The 23,144-nt window shown below is 38.9% G+C and overlaps 1 protein-coding gene across 2 annotated transcripts in view; it reads left to right on the top strand.

Moving 5' to 3' along the window:
* Positions 1–2,320: 2,320 nt before the first annotated feature.
* pigk (phosphatidylinositol glycan anchor biosynthesis, class K) overlaps positions 2,321–23,144 on the top strand; it is a 34,250-nt gene continuing 13,426 nt past the window's right edge. The window contains exons 1-10 of one of the 2 annotated variants that reach the window (XM_044218805.1): positions 2,321–2,480; positions 2,685–2,738; positions 2,885–2,976; positions 4,141–4,276; positions 5,366–5,477; positions 6,625–6,721; positions 8,335–8,452; positions 10,686–10,796; positions 12,841–13,013; positions 20,592–20,667. In XM_044218805.1, the coding sequence (XP_044074740.1) occupies positions 2,415–2,480; positions 2,685–2,738; positions 2,885–2,976; positions 4,141–4,276; positions 5,366–5,477; positions 6,625–6,721; positions 8,335–8,452; positions 10,686–10,796; positions 12,841–13,013; positions 20,592–20,667 (1,035 nt within the window). In that variant the 5' untranslated portion in view covers positions 2,321–2,414. Of the gene's footprint in view, positions 2,487–2,684; positions 2,739–2,884; positions 2,977–4,140; positions 4,277–5,365; positions 5,478–6,624; positions 6,722–8,334; positions 8,453–10,685; positions 10,797–12,840; positions 13,014–20,591; positions 20,668–23,144 lie in introns of both variants that reach the window. The other variant, XM_044218804.1, reaches the window with a different exon arrangement.

The following is a 23,144-nucleotide window of genomic DNA, read 5'->3' as shown; positions in this document are numbered from 1 at the left end:
CATCAGTGTGTTAGAAAGTGAGGCTCATTTCATCTGAATAACATTTCATGCATGACCAAGAATCAGTCACTTCTGAGGACAAAACAGCCTGACAGTATATGTTAATTTATGGATTGAAAATGGAACAATGATTCGATTCATGCGACTGAGAACTGTTTTGTTGGCGCAGAATCCTTGCCTTTGCATTTTCACTAATGTGATGCATTTGGAGGAGGACATTACTATGATGAGCTCTGTGCAGGCAAAGAGAGAGTGATGCTGCAGGTCAAAAAGCAGCAGAAGTTGGAGTCGTCCGGAGGATTAAACGGTTGGCAGACCTGTAAAGGCGCCCTGTGGTGTGTCAAAACTGATTTTGATGCTGCTTTTCCACCAGACCTTCTGCTTGGTGCGCAGTAATGTTACATTAGAATTGCATTAAGTATATGTTTTTTTCATAGCTTCACCTTACTGCAGGGCTCCCAAACACTTCAGCAGTAACATGACATGTATTTTGACATCTGCTGCCTGTGATATCAATGTCACTTCTCATTGCGAAGGCCCTTACCAATTAGCTGGAGAGGGCATTTGAATATGAAACTGTCAGCGTCATTTTATGTCTAATTGGCTTTTTTTTTCTCTCATCAGTGTATCAGCCATATAGTATGACCAAATCTAGACATGCAGTCTACTTTAACCCCTTACTTGAAAATGTATTGCCACATAATGTAAAACCACTCAAAGAAACCACAACACTAAAGAAATCATTGTAAAACCACAATGAAACATACAGGAAAAATCCATTATGTGTCCCTGTAATATTAAATACATTTATTTTTCAAATTTTTCAAACAAGAAACAAAAACCTTAACCAAAACAACTAGAGGGAGACATGAATCTGTAGGGAACTGGTTGGCAGGAATATGAAAACATTTGCTACAGTTGAAATCAAATAACACAGTGAAGTCCAATTTGCAAATCCATAAAATAATTCTCTCATGATATCCCATTGAGTGGTCCCCATACGTGCATTTACTGTTATTAATTATAATCCTGGTTCTGTTGATTTTAGGTTTGAAAACGATTTGTTCACTCCCGGAAGAATTCTGTCTCTGTCCATTTAATGATAAGCCACACATACACATACTAGTAGTCACTCTCAGCAATCTTATCAGCACTGATCCACCAATATTAAGTTAATTAAAGGTCCAGTGTGTAACATTTAGGAGGAGCTATTGGCAGAAATGGAATATAATATTTATAAGTATAAGTATGTTTTCATTAGTGTATGATCACCTGAAAATAAGAATCGTTGTATTTGCGTTACCTTAGAATAAGCCGTTTTTATCTACAGAGGGAGTGGGTCCACATAATTTTTTGCCCACCAGCTTTCCGCCAAGTCCCGCCCCTACTCTGCCTCTGATTGGCTGTCCCTAACCCTAACCCCACCCTAACCCTAACCTTAACCAACCTAACCAACAGAAGCAACAAGTACTAGCCAATCATAGGGAGTGCTGGTGGGAAAAGAATAATGCAGCGAGTCCCCTTTCATGGATGCTGCCATGTTGCACCGCCATACACAAACTAAACACTGGCTCTAGATTGGGCCTTTCACGTTTTTTGCGTTTTTCGCGAGTGCTACATGCTTGGAACGGGAGGGTGATCTGAGCGGTATTCAAATGGTTGCAAAGTGCAATTAAAACAATTTAAAACATAATTTTATTTTTTAAACATTTTACACAATATAGTTTTTGTTTTCAGTGGGCATTCATGTAAGTTCAGAGCAATGATGATGTCAAATTGCCTGATTTAAAAAAGGACAATAATTTATATTAATACATACATAAGCATATGTATCTATAGGGGTATGGGGACGAAATCAACAAAAATGATCTACTTTTGTACTCAAGTTCTTAACAGAGTTTTGCATATTTATTTATTTACTTATTTATTTGTCTTTCACTTACAACTAACATGTATGCAATGTATTTCCCTGAGAGCAAGCTATACTTTATGTATTGGGGAGGATACATAATTGGTACGAGCATATACAGCAGTAGACCAAAATGAAATATTCTCCTGACCCATATTCCATTTTATTTTAAGTTAGAAAACAATAAATAATTAATCACAACAAGGACAAACTAACAGTGTTTTATGATCTACAGTATGTGTCAGCACCATCTTTAAATAGAGATGATTTACCAGTTCGGCCATAAAAAATCTTGGCATATGACCCTGAGGTCGAGCAGCTTACTAAGAACTTTGACATGCCCTTTTTCTACCAGGTTAAAAATGTATGATTTTTTTTTTAATCCACATTCTCCAGACCGAAGATTTTGTTTTGAAATGTCTCCTACCGGAAGCACTTACTGGGCGGAGCCACCGGTTTTCACTTCCTTGTTGCACATAGCTAACAGTGCTAACAGTGCTGCACAATGAAAATACTCACTTTGTTGAGCTTTTTTTCCACATACTTTTTAGCGAACAGCATTAACATCGAAGTGAGTGTATGTTTTCTTTGCATGCATGCATGAATATCCCGCCCATTCGTTTGTTTTATGTTGAATTTTACCTGAAATGTCGTCCCCATGTTAGCCTTCTGTGCTGTCATGCTAGCTGTTTTGGTGATAAGTCTGGTTGCTTGTACGAGCCGAAACCAAAAATACTAACATTTATTAATTCATTTTCCTCTACTTGTTTCTCAGGATACCGCAGGGCAGTTATTCGCCAGTGGTCATACTAACAACTGGGCTGTTCTGGTGAGTATTCATTGATGTTACAGCTTTGCAAGAGGCTGAGTAACGTTACTGTGCTAATTGATTTTCTGCATTAATGATGGGAGCAGCAGAAATATGTTTGTGCCTGACAAACCCCCTTATTTGCGTCTTATGTGTCTGATACACAGGTGTGTACATCCAGATTCTGGTTCAACTACCGTCATGTGGCCAATACTCTGTCCGTCTACAGAAGTGTTAAGAGGCTGGGCATTCCTGACAGGTATCTGTGATCAAATTTCTGTCCTTATTATGTCTCACTTATTGTGCCACCTTTAGATATTTAATGGTGATATTAATCGAGAGGCACAGACAGGCATCAAATAATAATATATTTATGAGGTGTTGATGTTTAGGTGCAGGTATAAGCCTTTTCTCAAACATCAGATATTGACCAGTCATGGTTTCCACAACATGAGAACATGCACTACAGTCAACTAGTCATCTGACTGTCGGTGTATTGTTGTTTGACTGTAGTTTTAACAGTAGAGAGGAACATAGTTTATAATTCTGTGAGCACGCTCGCACACACCATGAGGTGCAGAACAGTACAAGCAATGCATGTCCATCAAAACAAATTAAGAAATCTTAAAGCTCTAATCCAATATGCTATGTTTATTTGGCTACTCTGCTGGAGAGAGCAACAAGAAACATGGAAAGTGAGGGACAAATGGATTACATGTGACAAAGGTCCCCTGCCATACTTGAACTGGGGATGTTGAGGATACTGTAGGCACACCTCTGGGCTACCAGGAAGCTCCTATTGGGGTGTCCTCAACTAAAGTTTGGCCTGTCATGAATTGAGGCCAAATTTAGGCCAGCCTCCAAAACAATGTTGCTTCAGAGGCCTTTTCACCCTCCTGGCTAGAGTACAGCTAAAATGAGCAGCAATCAGGTGCCTCTCATGAAAAATATAAGAATGCAAAATGCTACTGCTTTTTGTTGTTTAAAATGACATTCACTCATTAGTGTCTGCACCAATACAACTGTGGCAAACTTTTGGTGGAATCATATTATTCTGCACATTACCTGTTTTATATAATGATAAGATGACATATTATCAAGTAGGTTCATTATACCAGCAAAGTAAATTTATAGGGTTGGTGGTTCAATCACTGGCTCCTCCTGTCCACATGTCGAAGTTTCCTTGAGCAAGACGCTGAACCCGAATTTCTTCCCTTTGTCTGTGTATGTGGAAGAATTTTTTTAAAGTTGCTTTGTACAAAAACGCTGCAAAATGAATGTAATGTAATGTCACTAATCCTCACTATAATGGTATTTAACGAGATAACCTTCCACTGAGCATGTGTTTGACAGCATTAGTCCTTTCACTCATTTTCTAATGTAATCATTTTGAATGGCCTCTGTCTATTTTTTTTTCCCCCAGCCACATAGTTCTCATGCTGGCTGATGACATGGCTTGTAACCACAGAAACCCCAAACCTGCCACAGTGTTTAGCCACAAGAACATGGAGCTGAATGTGTACGGTGATGATGTGGAGGTGGACTACAGAGGATACGAGGTCGGTTCACATTGCTGTCAGGCAGTTACACACACAACTGTAAAAATGTCTTTCATAGCAAGTCAGTTCTGCTCTTTACGAGCTGTTTGAATTGAAATGCCTCTTACTTTTCAGTACATTTTCCACCGGCCTCAAGATTTTCAAAGTCCAATTTCTACATGTCAGTATCTTGATGGCTGAAAAAGGCAGATTTCTCCACAAGGATAAAACAAATAATAATCTCAAAATACATTTTCTTATATTGGAAGCAAGATCAATTCTTACCCCATTGGCTAGAGTTTGAACCAGCATATCTCATTTTAAACTTCAGGTACAGTTATTAAATGTGTGCGTCTGTATGTATGTGCCCATTTAATGGAAAAGTCTGGTAAAGAGGTGTAAGACTTGGATACTTTTACTTAAAACCTGAAATGTGTTACTTGCACATCTTGACAACTGTGCAGCACTGGTGGAGGTATTCCATCTAGTGTTTCACCTGCTTTATAAAAACTGAGTACTATATAACAACACTTATGTAGACTGATATCATACAGGTGCAGTAGGGATTTGGAGAGGGCTGTGATCGACACTGTTTGTCCAGTGTTTGCTCTCCCTGTTGAGCAGGAAATTACTTGATATCATATGCATTCGCAAATAGAGGAGCGCCCAAGTGTTTTGTTTGTTATGGGAGTCCCACTGGTGTATCTGCTCTTTTTCACTGTTTGTTTTTGATTATTTACTTTGCTTTGTGCTGTTTTTTTTAAATATGAATAATCCATGTTTGCTGTCAAACGGTAATTGTGTGCAAGAAAAGGGGTGAAAAAGAAGAAAAGAATACAATGAGTAATTGATTTTTACATTTAATTAAAAGATAAGTATAGCAGGAAAAAAAAAGTCTGTTACCTTATAATGTCCCTACTGAAAGTTTAGTGTGTGAAATGTTTTAGTGTTTTGATTGGTAAAAGTTATGACTGTTTAAATTGCTCACAGTTTTATTAAACCTCTATCTATGTGCATTGAATGAGAAGATGTATATTGTATAATTCATCACTTCCAATCCCGGCTAAGTTAAGAAATTTGTTGCCATTTTGTATCCTGTCCATGTTTCAGGTGACAGTGGAGAACTTCCTGCGTGTTTTGACTGGAAGGCTGCCGCCCAGCACTCCACGCTCAAAACGCCTCCTCTCTGATGACCGGAGCAACATCCTCATATACCTCACAGGTAATTAAAGGACAAATCCAGCCTCAAATACTCCACTTACACTCATTACAATTACTGTGTGTATGCACTTTTCCTACAGAGTTTACACCTCTGCTTTAGTTAAGAATGACTTTCAACAACCCACAGAGAAAGGATGCAAACATACTCCTTATGGCTTTAAGTTATATGTGTAGGTGAAGAGAGCAAGATCATAGCAAGGTTTTCACCAGGAATTTATTTAGCTGAAGGTGCTAAACCACTCAGATCTTGATGCATCTTGTCATCAATTCAGGTAGTAGATGATGGCCGCAACAATAGCCACACTCATTAAATATATGGCAATTATTGTGAGAAATAGCGCCTTTGGCCTTTTCCCTAAAGGGTATTGTTTGATTTAACTGAAATTAATTAACGTTTATGATGATTGCAGAGGTGGTGTTTGTTTCAGGAGAGGTATCACACCTCCTCTATAAAACATTGCAGGAAACCCTACATAGTGAGAGCAGTTTTTCTTGATGAGAAAAAGTGACAGTTGTATGGCACTACTTAGACAGAACTCTGTAACTTGTTAGTACATTGCATTTTGGGATACTAAGCTCTCCATGGAGTATTTTGCTGCTTGTATCTGCATTCGAAATATAGTATTTTAACATGACTTCAGGTCGTCTGTGTTTGGTTGGTCCTCTAAGGGAATGATAAAATTCTCCACAAGACAAGGAAGTTGCCCAGAAGGTAAAATCATGAAGAAATTGATAGTATTATAATGTTTTTAGATGGAATGTTTGTTTCACCACAATCAAAATGCAAAGGGACAAAAAAGGGCAACCACAATGAGGAAGCTGTAAATTGATTACCTGCAGCACTGACCATTATCTACCAGATATTCATAATTACTTCACATCATGTCTTGTGAGTCATGTGTGTTTTTACACTCTTGTGATATATTTTAAAGATATTTAGTTGAGTCAGTTTTTATCAAACCTTTTCTTTATCTTATTTATCTGTGGCTGAATGTAGCCACAGTCCTCTCTGCTGTAGCAGAGTTTCAGTGGTTCTCCAACACAGTGCGCGCTGCTGCCAGCGCTTCTCATGTATCTTGTTATTTTGCATTTGATATCATATTTTTGCATTATGAATTAATTATTGATAATATGTGTTTGTTTAACAGGCCATGGCGGGAATGGCTTTCTGAAGTTTCAGGACTCTGAGGAGATTAGTAACGTGGAATTGGCCGATGCTTTTGAGCAGATGTGGCAGAAAAGAAGGTAAATAAACTGGAAAATTACGTAAAAATAAGATCGGAAAAGTCCCTCGTAAAGTAACATCAAATACTGCGTTTCTCCTACTGCAAGTCCACTTCACTAGGTCTGTCTTTCTGCTGAGGGCCACTTACAGTGCAGCATGTCAACAAGCATTTAATGGCATGAAACTTATCAAACTATGGATATGAACATCTTCTGGAGGAGCTTCTCTGGAAGAGATGGGCTCTGTGTGTTGTTGTTTATTTGGTCTTGTAATGCAGTGCTTTAGGGAATTAAAATATACACTGTTTTGGTGGCACAGGCACTAGCTCTCTGTTCATACACTACACAGTGTACAAATGCATGGCGTTTGTCGATTCTCTCATTTACAACACTTGGCTACAACAGTGCTTTGGTGCTAAAAGGTGGAGTTTTTAAGAAGTAAATTAACACTGGCTCAAAGTATTGTTTTTGATTACCTCCGGTGTATTTGGGGTGTGGTCCGTACACAGTGAAATTGGTGTTAGATGTGGCTACAAGTGCAACAGATGTCAGTGTTGGGTGTTGTCAGATGTACAACAAACATTAAACTTTCAGCCAGGAGAGGTCAGTGAAAAAAGAGGGAACCAAAACTGTAAAGTTGTGGACTGTGAAACAAAAACAGTCAGCTGAAAGTTAAATACTCTATAGAGCTGAGAGAACTACAGAGTGGGTTCATCACTATGAGGAAGCCCTTTCAAATTACATATTCATTTAAGCCATTGTTAATATAAAAATATTGATTATAACAGCTTTATAGTTTTTTACTGAATTATGTCAGTGTTGGTACTGTTGAAGCTGCCTTGGATTTGACTCATTTCCATAAATGCCCAACCTAATAAACTAATGTAACACATCATATGCCACTATAACAGCAAGGGAATTACTATAATACATATACTAACACAACCTCTTATGAAGGAAGGAGAGACTCGGAATTGGTTGCTTCTTAAAAGGACAGTTCACCCCAAAATAGAAAGAAAATAGTTCCTACATGAAACTGCTCACAACAAATCTGTATTTTTTTTTAACTATCCCTTTTTAAGGTGCTGCTGTGTTTAATTTGTGACTTGTGAGACACTAAATGAGCAAAAGTGGCTTTCTGCTAACAGCGCCTCTATTGTCCTCCAAACCTATCAATAGAATCAGTTACCCCAGGCTGCTAGATAAAAGCTTAGTGACGCCAGCTTTGATGCTGATGTGATAATTGCAGGCTTGAAATGCCAAATTACAGTCACCATAGAGACTTTGCCACCTCCCTTCATCGTCCCCAAGCCACCTCACTTCAGTCAACTGGATATAAAAGTCTTATAATTTTGCCTAAACAGGGGGAAGCCATTTAAATGAATTTCTCTTTATTAGAGGAAGAAACGGAGGAAGGAGGGAGAAACTGTTTGCGTGGGTGTGTTAGAGGGACTGAATGAAGCTGATGTTTTTTTTTGGTGACCATGGCAACTGCAGTATGAAAGATGGATGAAAGACCTGTGTGATACCAGGTTTTACTGGAACAAATGGACGAGTGTTATGCCAGATGTGTCTTCTCTCAACAGTTTTGTTTTAAAATATACATGATCCTGTGTGTGTGTGTGTGTCTCCAGGTACAATGAGCTGCTCTTCATAATTGACACCTGTCAGGGTGCCTCCATGTATGAGAGGTTCTACTCTCCAAACCTCATGGCTTTGGCCAGCAGTCAAGTTGGAGAGGACTCCCTGTCGGTGAGTTACCTGCCCTCATATGGAAGAGAGAAATTAAAAATCATCAACCAGTTTGTCAGGTTTTCTAATAAGCAGCACATTTGATAGCACATTGCAACTGAAGACCAAGCTATGTTCATACATACTCAGCCCATAATACAAATTCTTCTTCTCCAAACATGAAGTGTGAAATTTATGAAAACTGGAATATAATCTGAGTGTTTTCTTAACCTGCTCTTTATTGGATTTGGAGAGGTTAACACTTAAGTAACCCCAGTCAACGTTACCCAAGATAGTGTTGTGTTTTTCTAATTACATCAGTCAGTCCACATCCTAAAATCCTTTTCTCTTGAAACAATAAAACTGAAAAAATACTCAATAATGGAAGCTAATCAGAACCAAACAGTCTGATCTTAATTTTTTTCTTATCATACTAATAATACCAGGACTAACTAGCTCTACACTGCAATACAAAACAATGCCACTCCTCTATTTCCATGTCTTCTACATGGATCACTTCTGGTGAGGATGCTAACTTTTTGCCTGGGACATGTAGCTTTAGCCTCAGTCTTTTAGCACAATATCATGTATGTAGTCATCAAGTACACATACAGGGTTGGTATTTTAAAATCGACTCAGCTGGAAACATTAAAAAGTCACCCAGGTTAAGCGTTTTCAACCAACTCATGGAACTAACATTAGCTTAGTTATCTAGCTAGCTACAGCTAAAATCTGGCAGCGACAGTTTTTTGTTTCAGTCACTGGTAACCGGCTGGAAACAAGAAGCTTTGTCTAGCTCTGTCCGAAATCACTGCCTTGTTCACTCATTCACTACTCCCTACATATTGGACACTCGATACTGAGCAGTAAATTTGCTTATCGTCATCACTGACAGGAGTCACACAACTGTAGTTTTCGCATCTATAAAATGCAGCGCATTGCATTCTGGGATTGTTAGCAGAAAGCAGTGTCCATGCTGTGGACGCTACTTTTTTGGTTTCATTGTGGAATTTTTGAGGGCAGTACATAGTGGACAAATTTACACATTCAGATAAAATGGCAGACAGTAAATGTAGTGCACTATATAGTAGTATAGTAAATTAAACACAGCCATTTTGAGTGGTAAATCTGTCACTGTTGCCGGGCAAGAATGAAATGTTCAAACAGGCGTAGCAACCGTAACTAAGGGGGGTGGGGCTTATCAAATGGTCAGTTGAACTGTAGTTTCCTATGTCCATTATTGAATCCTCATAAACTAGTTTATTTTTCCCACTGAAAAAGCTTTCATGTTGGTTGCAGCTGCTTCCTTGAAAGACAGATGAGACTGCCTTCATTCAGCTAATGACCTCATCACTCCAAAATGTTAATTCACTGTAAAACTCTTGAAAAATCATGACCTCTGTTTAATCATCAGAATACTTTTAGTTTTGATCTCTGTAAATCATTGTTATAGCTCATCATAAGCACTTTTTTTCTTAAACAATTTTTCAGTTTTACCTCACTGCATACATAACCTTAACCCTAACCCTAAAACTGAAGCCTGATGTGCTTTTGACATCTATTTTCTCTCTACATTACAGAATGACACCCATGTCACTTGACATTACACACTTTGCCACACTGATTAGGGGTGAGGCAAAAGTGACATAGTTTGAAGACAAGTTGTCAAAATATTTTTCTTTTGACGTCATTACCCAGCACTTAGTGTTGGTGCTATTTATTTGCTCCTGACACCATCTCTGAATACAAAAGAAGCACTATTCTTCAACCTATGTCTGCAAAGCATGAGCCATTAAAACCACCATGTCATTATGGCACCCTGCCACCACTAGTCACTAATTTAATTCCTCCCATACACTAAAAACAAGTGCAGTTACAATGTTTGCAGCCTTGATCGGCAGCCTTAGGTTGGTCTCCATTTATTTGCCCATCAGTCACAATGCCAGACTTCACCGATCAGACTTTGATAGTATTTTCAAAATTACACCACACACTATAATCATGCATCAAAACAAAGTGACATATTTTTGTGGTGATGTATCCGGAGGAGAAGGAATTATTTGTAGAGGATGACACAAGACTGTTGCTTTGTTTTGATAATCCAAAGAAACAAATTTTCAATGTGTCTAAAAACAGGGAAGGAGGAGTTCTGAACCAAAACTAAAAATGCCACCAAAGCACCTGTGCTGATAAAGTGCTGTTGGCTATTGAATATTCTTATTCTTGTATTTTTTTCCCTCCTGTCCTTTTCTAGCACCAGCCAGATTTGGCCATAGGCGTCCATTTGATGGACCGTTACACCTTCTATCTGCTGGAGTTCCTGGAGGACATCCACCCTGCAAGCAAAGCCAACATGAATGACCTGGTGAGGATGTGTGTGTGTGTGTGTGTGTGTGCATGTGCATCCCTTTTACCCAACGTCAGAGAGTACATGTGTACTGTAGAGCAGCAATTAACGTTTATTGTCATTATCAGTTAAGTTTTTTCTATTAATAGATTCATTGTTTCGTCTCTAAAATGTCAGAAAATAGTGAAATATGCCCATTACAGTTTCCCAGAGCCCAGGGTGACAAAGTTTTATCAATGATATGAACATTTTTGCATTTTTACTTGATAAATAACAAGTGATAATTGGATTGACTAATCGATATAGCACTAGTGTACCATGCACACTTATAGATGTTAGTGTGTGTGCACTCTGCTACTTGATATGTCTTATAGGTGTGCATGTACACACTTAAGCAGTAGATGTCTGTTTTACATAAACACACATACATTTGTGTTTGCTTTATGTAACTTATCTTTGTGAGTATTTACTTAAAGCTACAATTTTCCCCTTTATTCACTTCCAAGGAGTAAGAATACAATGGTGCTGAAACAATTACTTGATTAAATGATTGGTCAAATTGCGAAACTAAATTGATAAACAATTCTGAAAATAGTTAACTGTCATTTATATAGCAAAAATGCCAAAACATTTGGTGGATCCAGTTTCTCAAATGTGTGGATTTTGATTATTTTAGGTTTTAGGTACTTACTTAGCACTAACTTGATTATCATCGGGTTTTGGTCAAAAAACACAAGCAATTTGAAGACTTCAATTTGGGTTATGAGAAATTGCGATGGGCCTTTTTCTCGATAAGGATTAATCGATTTAATGTGGCCCAATAATACAACATATATTCATGCTGGATACATTTTTTTGTGGTCTATAGACTGTGTGATTCAGTTCCTGTGAAAGCATTTGGGGTTTGGTACGTTTTTAATAGTGAGACAGTATCTGTCCTGCACTGCCCTCCTCCTCTGTCTAGTGTTATGAAGTGTCTGGTCCTAAAGGAGCCAGATGAAAGTCACACAGGGCTCACAGGACTCAAGCAGAATGTCTGATACTGTGCTAAGGTTGTTGGCCTTTGACACATGTCGGTAGTGATGGTGAGTACATGCTGCTCCGGGCCATGGCTCAGTCTCAGCAGCACCTCCCTTTTCATCTTTTACACTCCTGCAGAGATCCACTGGCCGCGGGGACCACTCCTCATCCCCACCACCTACCCTGCCTCACCAGGAGTTACAATCAAAACACTATCAATCCTTATTGGCACTCAGTCTGAGCTCAATCAATGTGCTCTGACTAAAGCTTATTATTCTTTCCAATTATCCTTTTTCTGAAGATGCACTCTTTGTTCTTGTGCTATTTTGTGGAATTAAGGATCAATACTATGGATTTCCCAGACACGCCCACAAAGTTTTCTTTTTTTTAATCCAGTCTGCAAAGGCGTGCCCTTTGATGAAAAAGAAATTGCCTCCTCCTTCCCAACAAAATCCTCCACCAGTCCTGTGTTTTTCAGGTCCTCTGTGGCTGACAGAGATAACCTCGGTTTAATGATTTTATTCTATTTTCAAATGGAGAGCCCAGTCGGACAACAAACTGATGAATCACACTTAAGAGGATTAACCCACAAGTGGTAACACACCAGGCACGGAAAGATTTGTAATTGACGATGACATGCACAAATGTCAGGCTTCATGCCTCTAATCTTCTCCACACACAGTCACATATTTTAACACCTCCCACTGCAGCTCTAGCTATGTTTGACGTAGCTGGCTGCTAGCTGCAGTTTGCTGTCTGTGGTATGAAAAGTAGGAGATACAAACTCTTAAACACTGTCTGAGTATTAAAATGCCAAAAGTGACCTACACCATGTAATTAATGCTTTTAGCTAAAGCTCCTGACAGCACCATGAGTTGATATTTACAGTATTTACATACTTATAATATTCGTTTTGGTTTTGTTGAGTGGGTGGCTCTAATGGGAATAGAGCCACCAGTTGCCAACTGCCACTGTTGGTGCAGTCTATTGCGCTAAGTTGCATATTTCTAAACCACTGCTTGTGTTTTGTCTGCTTCCCCAGTTCAAAGTATGTCCCAAGAGTCAGTGTGTGTCCACTCCGGGGCACCGTACTGACCTTTTTCTGAGGGACCCAGGAAGTGTCCTCATCACAGATTTCTTTGGTAGCGTCCGCAAAGTCGAGATCACCATGGAAACCATCAACTTGACCGACCCCATCAAGCTGGTGGAGCAGAAGTAAGCTGAGTTTATTTGTTTTGTCTTTCATTCTTTTGTCTTTTTCTTACATGACAGTATTTATAATATGAATAGCAGCTTTTTGAAGAAAAGCCAAATATGTCAAATAGTGTAATAGTGTATGTTGCAGTCTCTGATTATCTGGATGTATTGTTTAAGCAAAGTTGCCAAGCTCAAATAGTATTTAGGATGCTTAACTGTGCAGGTTTCTATATGAGAAGTCATAGAAACACCAATAAGTGTCTCCAGGGTCTTAAAACCTGACTATTTAAGGTAGACTACAAAAGGCCATCTGGAACGATCTCTCAACAAGGCTTGACAAATCAGTTTCTACCTTTTTTTACATATCTTTCAAAAACCTTCTCTTTGAAATTTTTTCCTCTTTACACTATTTAATAATATTTTAAAAGCCCAAATACACGATATTCTATATCAGGGAAGAGCTGAAACATAATTTATTATAATGAGCGGCAAATATCATTACAATGCAAATAATAACAGTAATCCTGTGGAAATTAAAGTTACTTTTAGCTCTAAAGTGATGCGATTTCTGAGGTGGATTAGGGACAACCTGGAGGTAAAAACCTTAATTGAGGTCAGCTTCTCTTGGTTTTAATTTAAGTGCTGCAGGCCAAATTCGTTTTATGTTTGGTTCCCAACTAACTAGACTTCGATTTCTATTTAGAACATCTCACATTAGTGATATTGATTTCTCTACTAATGATGTGTTGAGTGGCCTGTTTCTGGGAGAGTAAACCACACAGTGGATGTCGCTATGACTACCCTGTAGGTGATTTTAAGACCTGATTGTGACATGACCGTTTGAGTTAATAGTATAGCTCATTTAGATCATTAGCTCATTTACTGCTTTTTATAATCAGTACCAGCACTTACTGCTCTATTTCACAGCAAAGTGAAGATCATAACTGGGCATTTTCCTTGTCTGGCCTCAGGTTATAATTCAGTCACTCTTCATAAGTGGCATTGAGTGAGCAGCAGTGTTTCTGATGGTTTATCTATGGCACTACCCTGTGGTGAACTGCACAAAATACATCCAAGTCGAATTTAGTACATTCTTTCATTGCATCAGGTTGACACATGCTGTGATAAATACATTTGGCCACTAGATGGCTGTAGAGTGCTGTCAAACTCTTAAACATCATCTGCTCAACATCCTTTGTGCCTGGTGACATTTTGTTAGCTTTCTCATATTAGCCAGTTCCTAGACACACTAATCCCATAATAAGGACAATCACCGGAGGTTTGAGGAAACACACAGCTAGAGCACCAAAATGCAAACAGTCCTCCATATATTGACTCATTAGGCTGCAGGTAAAGAATAGATTGTGGTGCTTTACAAACAGATGTGATTTTATTCACGATTACGCTCCCCCCACTTCTATTAATTTCATTAAGCTGGGATTTAATTGAACCACTGGGAGGTATTATAGTCAAATAATCTAATGTGGTTGGCTGCTAATTAGTAATTAGAGGCAATTGCCATACTGATTTTAGTCATCGGCTGTTTTGGCCTCAGGCTAGTTAGTCATTGTGCACAGCTTCCCCTATTACTTTATTATTGATTAAGGCCAAAACATTGTTCTGCTGATCCCCAGTGCAACACAGAAACACACCGCCAGTGTTATCGAGCTGGCTGTTGCCCTAATTCAGTCCTAGAGAGGCGTTTTATCTCCAGTTCTGATGTAAGAAACCAGCAATCCCCTGATTCATTTGAAGTTTAATGGAGTTTACTGATGCAGCAAAGCACTAGTAGCATCTTTCTACTTTTAAGAATGATAGAAAACGCTACTGTGAAAGTTCAAAGATATTAGGGAGGCTAACGACACTTTCCGTCCTTTTTGTATGTCACATTACAGAGTGTCATTAGCATTAAGTGCTGGATGAGATTAATATTGCATGGGGAGGTGGGTAATAAAATATTTTTTGTGCTTCTCATAGGTTTGGACAGTCTTTTAGTATTTTAACTACACATAATAACTGTTAGGCTAAACAAAGGCAGATTAGCCATGGCAGAATCATCTGTAAAATGAAATTAAAATAGCCCATTTGATAATCTTGTAGGGTCTTGCTCTCGTAATGTTTTTTCTTTTTTCCCCCTTCATCGTATGAGTTTACTGAATGTTGTTGTCAACAAGCTGGCATCTCTCAAGTTAGCAAAATTCTTTACTTCTTCAGTTGTAACACAAAACTGAAACTGTGTGCTGAGCTGATGAAATTCAGTAACAGGAAATGCAGCTTTATGCACACAAATGCAGAAATTCTATTCCTGAGTGCACTGACGTGATAGTGAGAAGCTGTAACAAAAGAGTTTCCCCTCAGGGATCAATAAAGTATTTCTGATTCTGAAATACAAGTGTCTCCCTGGACTTAAATTATGGGAAAGAAAATACAGTAAGAAATCAGAGCTGTAATTATATGGGATGAAATATCACATGTGCGTTCTGGATGGGATTACCAGTAGTAGTTAAATAATTAGTCAATTAATTGATTGGTCAATCCACAATTAACCAGCAACTATTTTGATGATCTATTAATCCTGTTTGCCCTGAATGCCAAACATTTGCTGGTTCCAGCTTCTCAAATGTGAAGATTTTCTGCTTTTCTTTGTTATATATGATAGTAAGCTGAATATATTTGAGTTTTAGACTGTTGGTTGGATTAAACAAGCAATTTGAATTTCTCACCTAAGGCTCTAATTATAAAGGGCATTTTTCACTTAATCCTTTTTGCAATCAGTTAATTGGGAAAATAATCGGAAGATTATCAGTAATGAAAATAATCGTTAGTTGCTGCCCCATTTACAGTAATCATCCCACCTCCCTTAAAGAAATAAATCTCATATGAATTGGGATTTTCTTTGTTAAACCCTTTGCCAACACATCTGGATCATCTCAAAAAACCATCACTAAGAGACACAGGATCTTTATGAGACCCCATCGTCCGGACACCACTGGTAGCGTTTCATAAGACCTGAAAATGGGTTGTAGTAATCTGCGTGTGTTCAAACTGAGAAAAGATCACATATGTCCTCTGGAACAACCTTTTATTAAATATAGTGCCATTTTAATCCACTTTTGTCAGCTCATTCGGCCACTCAGACAAGTGGAGGAGGATATTTAGAGAAGATGGGAACATGTGTGTTCAAGTGTGTATGCCTGTCACTTACTTGTTCTCTTGCTTGCTTTCCTCTCTCGCTCTCATCCCTCTCTTACTCTCTCCTCTCCTCTCACCCATTTCTAAATGCCCGGTTTCCCTCAGAACAGGCTCTTCCATTAAGTGAATTGCACTTGATGGAGAGAACATTTTAATGGACCTCCTCAGTCCTCTTCATTATACATAGACTTAACAGTGTATTGACATTGTGTAGTTACTCACTTCCAGCCATAGGTTGCTGTTGACTAAGACATGTCTTCCTGTGGGTTACAGGGCTCCCAAAATAATAACAGTAATAGTATCAAATTAAAGCTGAATTCATATCCCATTGAGTCGTAAAGTAAATTTATTTTAATTTGTGACCTGCAGCGCTCTATAGAGTCTACAAAACCTACTTGGGCCATTAGTAGAACAGATGTTAAAAGGAAATTTGTTTGACCTAAAGACGGCAGCTGGAGACAGCAGTGATACCAGAGCTGGAGGTGGGGAGGGGCAGTCACATCCATTAGAATCAGCTGAGTGGATTGAAAAATCCTCTCCAAAAATCTCTTTATCGAAAATAAAGTGGAAAGTGGTTTGAATTGAATTAGAGCTCATCTCTTGTGCTAAGTGAAAAGGGGGGGAATCAGTGGTGAGACGTCGGTGCACTAAGTGACATGTTTCCAGTGGTAGAAAGAGCTACGAGCACATAGAGGGCTCAGCAGGAGATCGTCTCCCTGCCTGCCAGCCCGGCCTGTTTTCTTCTGTCTCTTTTCCTGTCTGTCAGAGCAACTTTTTCACTACCATACAGACGGGGTGAGAAGAGAGAAGGGGCAGAGAAATGCAGTTGAATAGAAAGGGATAAAGCCAGGAAAATAATGAAGGAAGGGCAAGGGAACAAAAGCCAGAGAGAAAAATGTTGAGCAAAAGTAGCTGAGAGAGAAGAACACAGAGAAAAAGGAGAACGGGTTGCTTCACACAGCAAGTGGTTGGAGGAGAGCCATGGTGGTTCACAGGGGGATATGGTCCACTTTGTCAGCAGCTGTCTGACCTGAACTTTCTTTGATTAGCCAAAGACAGTCACTCAGTTGAACCTCCACTCAACAGTGACCTTTAGCTGAGACTCTTCTTCCTGACTCTATATCAGATTGTGATGTTGGAGACAAACATGAAAGCATACAAGCACTTCAGAACTGCCCTTGGCGTGTTGGTGGATCCAAATAGTCATAATGGGTTTGACAAGTGTTTGTCAAAATGACATAACACCTAACAGTTCTGTTTTTGTTTCGTGCTTTTGTTTTTAGTCGCATGTATTTTTACTAAAGTTCTGTTAGTGTTTACAAAGTTGACACAGTTGAATGTTTCAGTTTCCCATAAAATAGAGCCAGTGCAACAGAACATGGTAAACCTACAAGAATACATAGTTAACATAGTTAAGAGGGTACAAGGTGACAAAACAAACAGAAAATCAAAAGAAAAATACTGTTAACAGGAATTTTAAAGTTAAATTCAGAAAAAAAGTGGAGGAAAAAACCCCCATAGCTAGTAGCCACTCTACACCGATCCTCTAAGGGAGTTATCATTCGAATCAATATGGACTTCTTCCAGAAAAGCAATGAAGGGGGACCAAATTAGATTTTTTCAAGGTGGAGGTCACCTGACAAGTCATTTAGCTAATACTGTACTGAAGGTGTTAGTAGTTAAGTTTTAATTCATCACTTAGTGGCCAAGATTTCCAACACTGAATAAATCTGACACCAGAAAGTAATGCTGTGGTCAAGTAGAGTAAATCAGCCAGTAGTAGCAAGAATGGGACATTTTTCTGCATTGTACTTTTCATTTGCAAACCAAATTTGTGATTAATGCTGATGAGAAAACCATTGACAATATAGCTGTAAAGCATAAGGCAGGTGATATTTTATATTTTTGTTACTGTCAACAAATCCAATGGAAAGACCAAACTCAACAATAGCCTGCCTCCGAATATTTCCTGACTTCTCAGACTGTCTGTTGCTCTCATCCCCACGCCCATTCATACTAAAGACGTGAAGCTTTAAAAACAGGTCACAAATATAAAGTTTAATTTTTAAAAAGACGCAGCAATTGAGCCTAAAACAGCTGGGTACTGTAGCAAAATAAAACAAGAGTAAATTGTGTATTTGTTTGGGATACTATTTTCAGACGAGTAATAAATACTCTAGTGAGTATTTACAGCAGCAGGACGATGTATGTGGGACTGAATACTGTGCCCATGTTCATTGGAATGATGGAATATGTCACCCAGTGTGATGGTGTGTCTCATTAATGCTTTTTTAATACTGGGCAACAATGGAAGCAGGAGAGCCCTGTGACTGGATAACCAGTATCTTAAAGGTCACAGGTTTAATACATCTTGTCTCACGTTTACTAATGTCTATCCATCAACTGCCATGTCGTGACCTTTTTCAGTGTCCTTGAGCAAGACACACTGAACCACAACTTACTTCATTAATATACATTAAGTCGCTGTAGCCAAGAGCATTAGTTTAAATGTAAATGGCTTTATTCCTAACCCACAATTCACGTGTTTTACAATCAGCTTTCCTAAAGGAATGAAAGGCCCGGAAGAGTCCATCTTTCACTTTGAAAACTGAGCAGAGTTTTGTTCTTACATCAGGTTATGCATCTTTGTATACTGGCCTTAGATACATCGATACATATTTTACACATACCAAGTTTTCCAACCGAGTGTCAGTAGCTTAGTTGCTTAGAAAACACATACAAAAGTAGTCAGTTATGTAAAGTCTTTAAATATTTTCTCACTAAGATATGCCTAAGTTCTAGTGGTAGATGTAGAGAACTACATTTCTGAAATACAAATGCATGGGTTCCTCCACAACCCAAAGCTTTCTGTTTTTTCCAGTTGTTGTTTAGCGAAATCTGTCTGAAAGCTTACCACCTGTCAACCAACTGTTTTACTGTTGTACTTAAAGGGGAACTCCACAGATTTTACACATCAAAGTCAGTTTACAAGTGTTGGGAGGTGTGCTACTGCATATGTGAACAAAGTTGTATAAAGCCTTTTGTGAGTGGATGTGTGGAGTTAGAAAGAAGTGATCTTAGCTCTGTAGCACGCTCCTCATCTCTTTTTGAGTCTAGCGGCTCGAGGCTACATTAGTTGCTACTAGCTAACACATCCGAATCTCTGACTGAATTGTCGGTGGTCGAGTTGCATTGTGGGTAATGTAGGCACCAGGCTTTGACAAGGAAGAATAATGTGTTGAATAAAAAAGATATGTCTGGTTCTGCATCGATTTTGATACTTTTCTTAAACATTGTGAATCCAACAGTGTTATAGGAGTGAAATGTGTAATTGGTGGAATTTAAGAGATTAGACTGAAGGCTGCGTATCATAACCATGTTTACATGTTTATCATAACCAGCCAATGTTGGTAGTACAGACTGACTCAGGTAGCTTGGATTGTCTGAGGAAGATTACCCAAATTTGAAAGACGCTGCAATCCAGAGTAGCTGCCAGTCCAAGCCTTTTTTGGTTCTTTATGTCATGAGTGCCAGGATGCACATATTGAAGTATATTAAATTATCTCACTTTTCTGCATGCTTTGTGTTATTACTGACTCTCTTGGAAAGCCTTTTTCCATTGTTTTTTGTGGATTCAGGTAATTCTGTGCCTCACTGCTCATGCCATACTAAAAGCTGAAGTGGAATGTTTCATTTGTATTTCTTTAAACTGGCAAAGAGCTACCAAGATGACGCACCATCACTGCTGCTGACTGTTTGTAAAATCGTAGCAGATGAGACGCCATGGAGAGCTGATGTTTGCTGTGTAGCATCAACAACAAACATTAGCTGTATTTGGTTGTTTACCTGTTCAACAAATATATCGCCAACCCCGAATGAGTATTGAAGTTGACTCTGAAGCTCCCTCTAACTTTCATCGATTGCTGCATTGATGTTTACTTCAGAAGGTAGTGAATGGGTTGCTCAAAAGATAGATTTTATGTGTAGAACCACTTTCTATCACACAAATTTCTTGTTTGTTTGTTTGTTTGTTTGTCTTGTCCTTTTGAGTTTTGTAGTGATATACACAGGATCCATTCCGATCACATCCATTATTGTCAATATGATTTTGACTCTTATGGTTCCACAGGATTTTTTTCTCCCATTTATCAAGAGGAAAAAAATGGGTTCATTTGCATGAATTTGCATTGCATATCATTGACGTGACTCTGAAATGATCTGTCAATCACACACACACACACACTGCCAACAGAAACGCTGGAGTCTGTTCCTCTTCCTGACAGCTTTTCTTCATCACTGACTAATGGCGTCCCACATAACAAAAGCTTAATGTTTCCAAAGTGCAATTTACTTACTTCAGGTAGATGCCAAAAGAGTGTGTTGTGTGTGTGTTATCTCTTTTAGTGCTGTGAATGGAGAGCTGCAAAAAGAGAAGTACTCGTATGTGGACCAGCTGCCAGTGTCTGAGATCATCCATCAGGTAAGAGACCCATACAAACACCAGGGTCAGTTGGGCACACTAAAAAACCACAGGAACAGACCAATGTTGATGTAATCCAGACATTTTCAACATCCATTTGTTAATGTCAAGATTTCACATTTGTCATCTTTTATGCCTTTTGCGTAGGCAGCTATTTATTTGTGCTCCTGTGTTTTTGTTATTCTAAGCGTGTCCACGCTTGTCCTTAATTTGGACACAGAACAGAAAGTTATGTTCAACATCCACCAACAGATTCTTTGTGTCGTTTCCATGGTGACAGCTCTAAGTGTGAAATGCAAGTGCCTCCTGGTCTCAGTATGGAGGGGCCACCATGAAATTCAGCAGAATGGATAGGCAGGATTGCGGCGAGGAATTGTGCATTCACCTCATTCCCAAATGGATTGTGGCTTTCAGTCGGGCCGACCTTCACAAATGAACACCTATTACTCCTCATTGCACCTTTAGAACATGTGCTCTGCATTCAAAACAGACGGTCTTGGGTCCTGTATCTTTCTTGTAAGATTTTCCATTATGAGCCTATTAAAAAACAATTTTTATACTTCCCCTTCAACTTGTGCCTCAGAAAAGTAAATAAGTCACATTAATCTTTGCCACAAGCAAGAGCAGACATTGGTGTTGCTCACGTTTGTGGTTCAGCTGCCTCTGAGAAACACACACAAAATTCTGAGTGGACACATTACTATAACTGTTTATACAGTATTATCCAATGCAATATCCCTTCAATAAGTAGTAGGTTTGTCAAGTTTTTGGTAATCAGTTTTGTTGAGACTGTGTCAGACTGTGATTTCAGTGTTTCTGTTTTAGTGTCTTTTAGCTCATCATTTTGGTTTTTCACCCTGCAACTGTATGTTTTGATTACTCTCACCGCTCTCATTAGCATTGTTTTCAGCAGTAGCAGGCAGCTGTACGCGTACGCCATATCATTTCATCTTTATAAGGATGATAATATGTCAATAGTAGTTAGTGCAGATTTGTGTATGTTCATTTCAAATTATTTTGTTATTCTAGAAAAACAAAGGCTGTAATGCTAATACCAGATAAGTATTCAATGTTTTACTGTTTTAAGGCAAAAAGGGCCATTTGGACAACAAATCTGATTTCTTGCAAACTCAAGGTGAGCTGTGTTCCACCAGATATTTTCTGTCCATATTCAAGCTAAATGGGTATCATAAATTTGAGCAACTTGTCGTTATAATAAAGACAGCACAACAATTGGTTTTTCAAGAGTTAGCCATAAGCATGCTATCTAAACCTAGTGCGATGTCATCTTGCAATACCTCCTATGGATTATGATTTTAAATGAAAACAAAGGCACTTTTTAATATGATGTTTTCGCTGAGGGAAATGTGACAATTGAGCAATTGTTTATCTCACTTTAAATGCTTAAAGTGTCAAACCTGGTCTAGTGATTTTTAGAGCCAAAGCAGAGGATCAAAGCAGCTGTTTTGTGCGGCTTCCAGAACAATGGTCACCACTTCCATTAAAAAGAGGTAAAATGACACATTGGCTGTTTTTGATTAGTATGGAGTCATTTGTTGAGGATATATCCGTTTGAACTGTTCCTGGTTCAGATTTCAGAGACTACAATAGAGTTTCTGACAGTTGATTTGACACTGATATTTGTCTCCACTATGTAGACGGATACTAAAGTACTGGTGTTGATACCAAAGGTCGGAGCCAGCTGAACCGAGTAAGTGGTTTAAAAAAATAAAATATAAATCTGAAAAATCCTTGGGCCCCGCTGCTGGAAACATCGCTGGCTGACATCAACTTTGGTGTGAACAAGGAGTTGCAGTCAGTTGGCCCAGATAAATGAAGCTGACCACAGGCCTGAGCCCTGTCAGACGTTTATTGAATATCATGATGGGAAATAGGAGGGGTCTCTACACCCAGCGGCACTCTGGGAAATTGATCACTGAGGACTGGCGCTACAGCCTGGCAAACACGGACGAGCTTCAGATCTGCTGCCCGCTGCTCACATAGCACATAAACCGTGTCCGTAATTTTCAATACACAGAAGCAATCACACTATTGAAAGCTTGTACGCTCACTCACACAAACACACCCCATTAAGCCTCCGCCGTCTGCTACTTGGCTTCATATATTGGCTCACTCTCTCTTATGTCTCTTTTCCCCCCCCCTGTATATTCATCTTTATACATCTTTTTCTGTCTTTCTTGTTTTTCCATCTCCCCCCCTACTCTTTTAAAATGCACCCACACGTACAACACACAAACACACTCGTCAACCCGATGACCCCTGCCAGAGATTTCGATTATCGGCTAGCACTCCTGCTGGGTTGAAGATGGGAGTCCTGACAGACTGAGTCATCTCTCTCACCATAATCCATCTGCACTGCAGCAGAATGACCAATGTCCATGAAGCCTATTGACAGCCGTCCTCTTTTTGATTAGCTGTCATATTGTGCGCAGGACTCTCTGAGATATCTTTGTTTT

This window comes from Siniperca chuatsi, linkage group LG13, assembly GCF_020085105.1.
Source record: "Siniperca chuatsi isolate FFG_IHB_CAS linkage group LG13, ASM2008510v1, whole genome shotgun sequence".
In the NCBI taxonomy this organism is placed as follows: Eukaryota; Metazoa; Chordata; class Actinopteri; order Centrarchiformes; family Sinipercidae; genus Siniperca; species Siniperca chuatsi.
The sequence above is the reverse complement of the archived record's forward strand: the minus strand, read 5'-3'. Positions and strand labels throughout refer to the sequence as shown.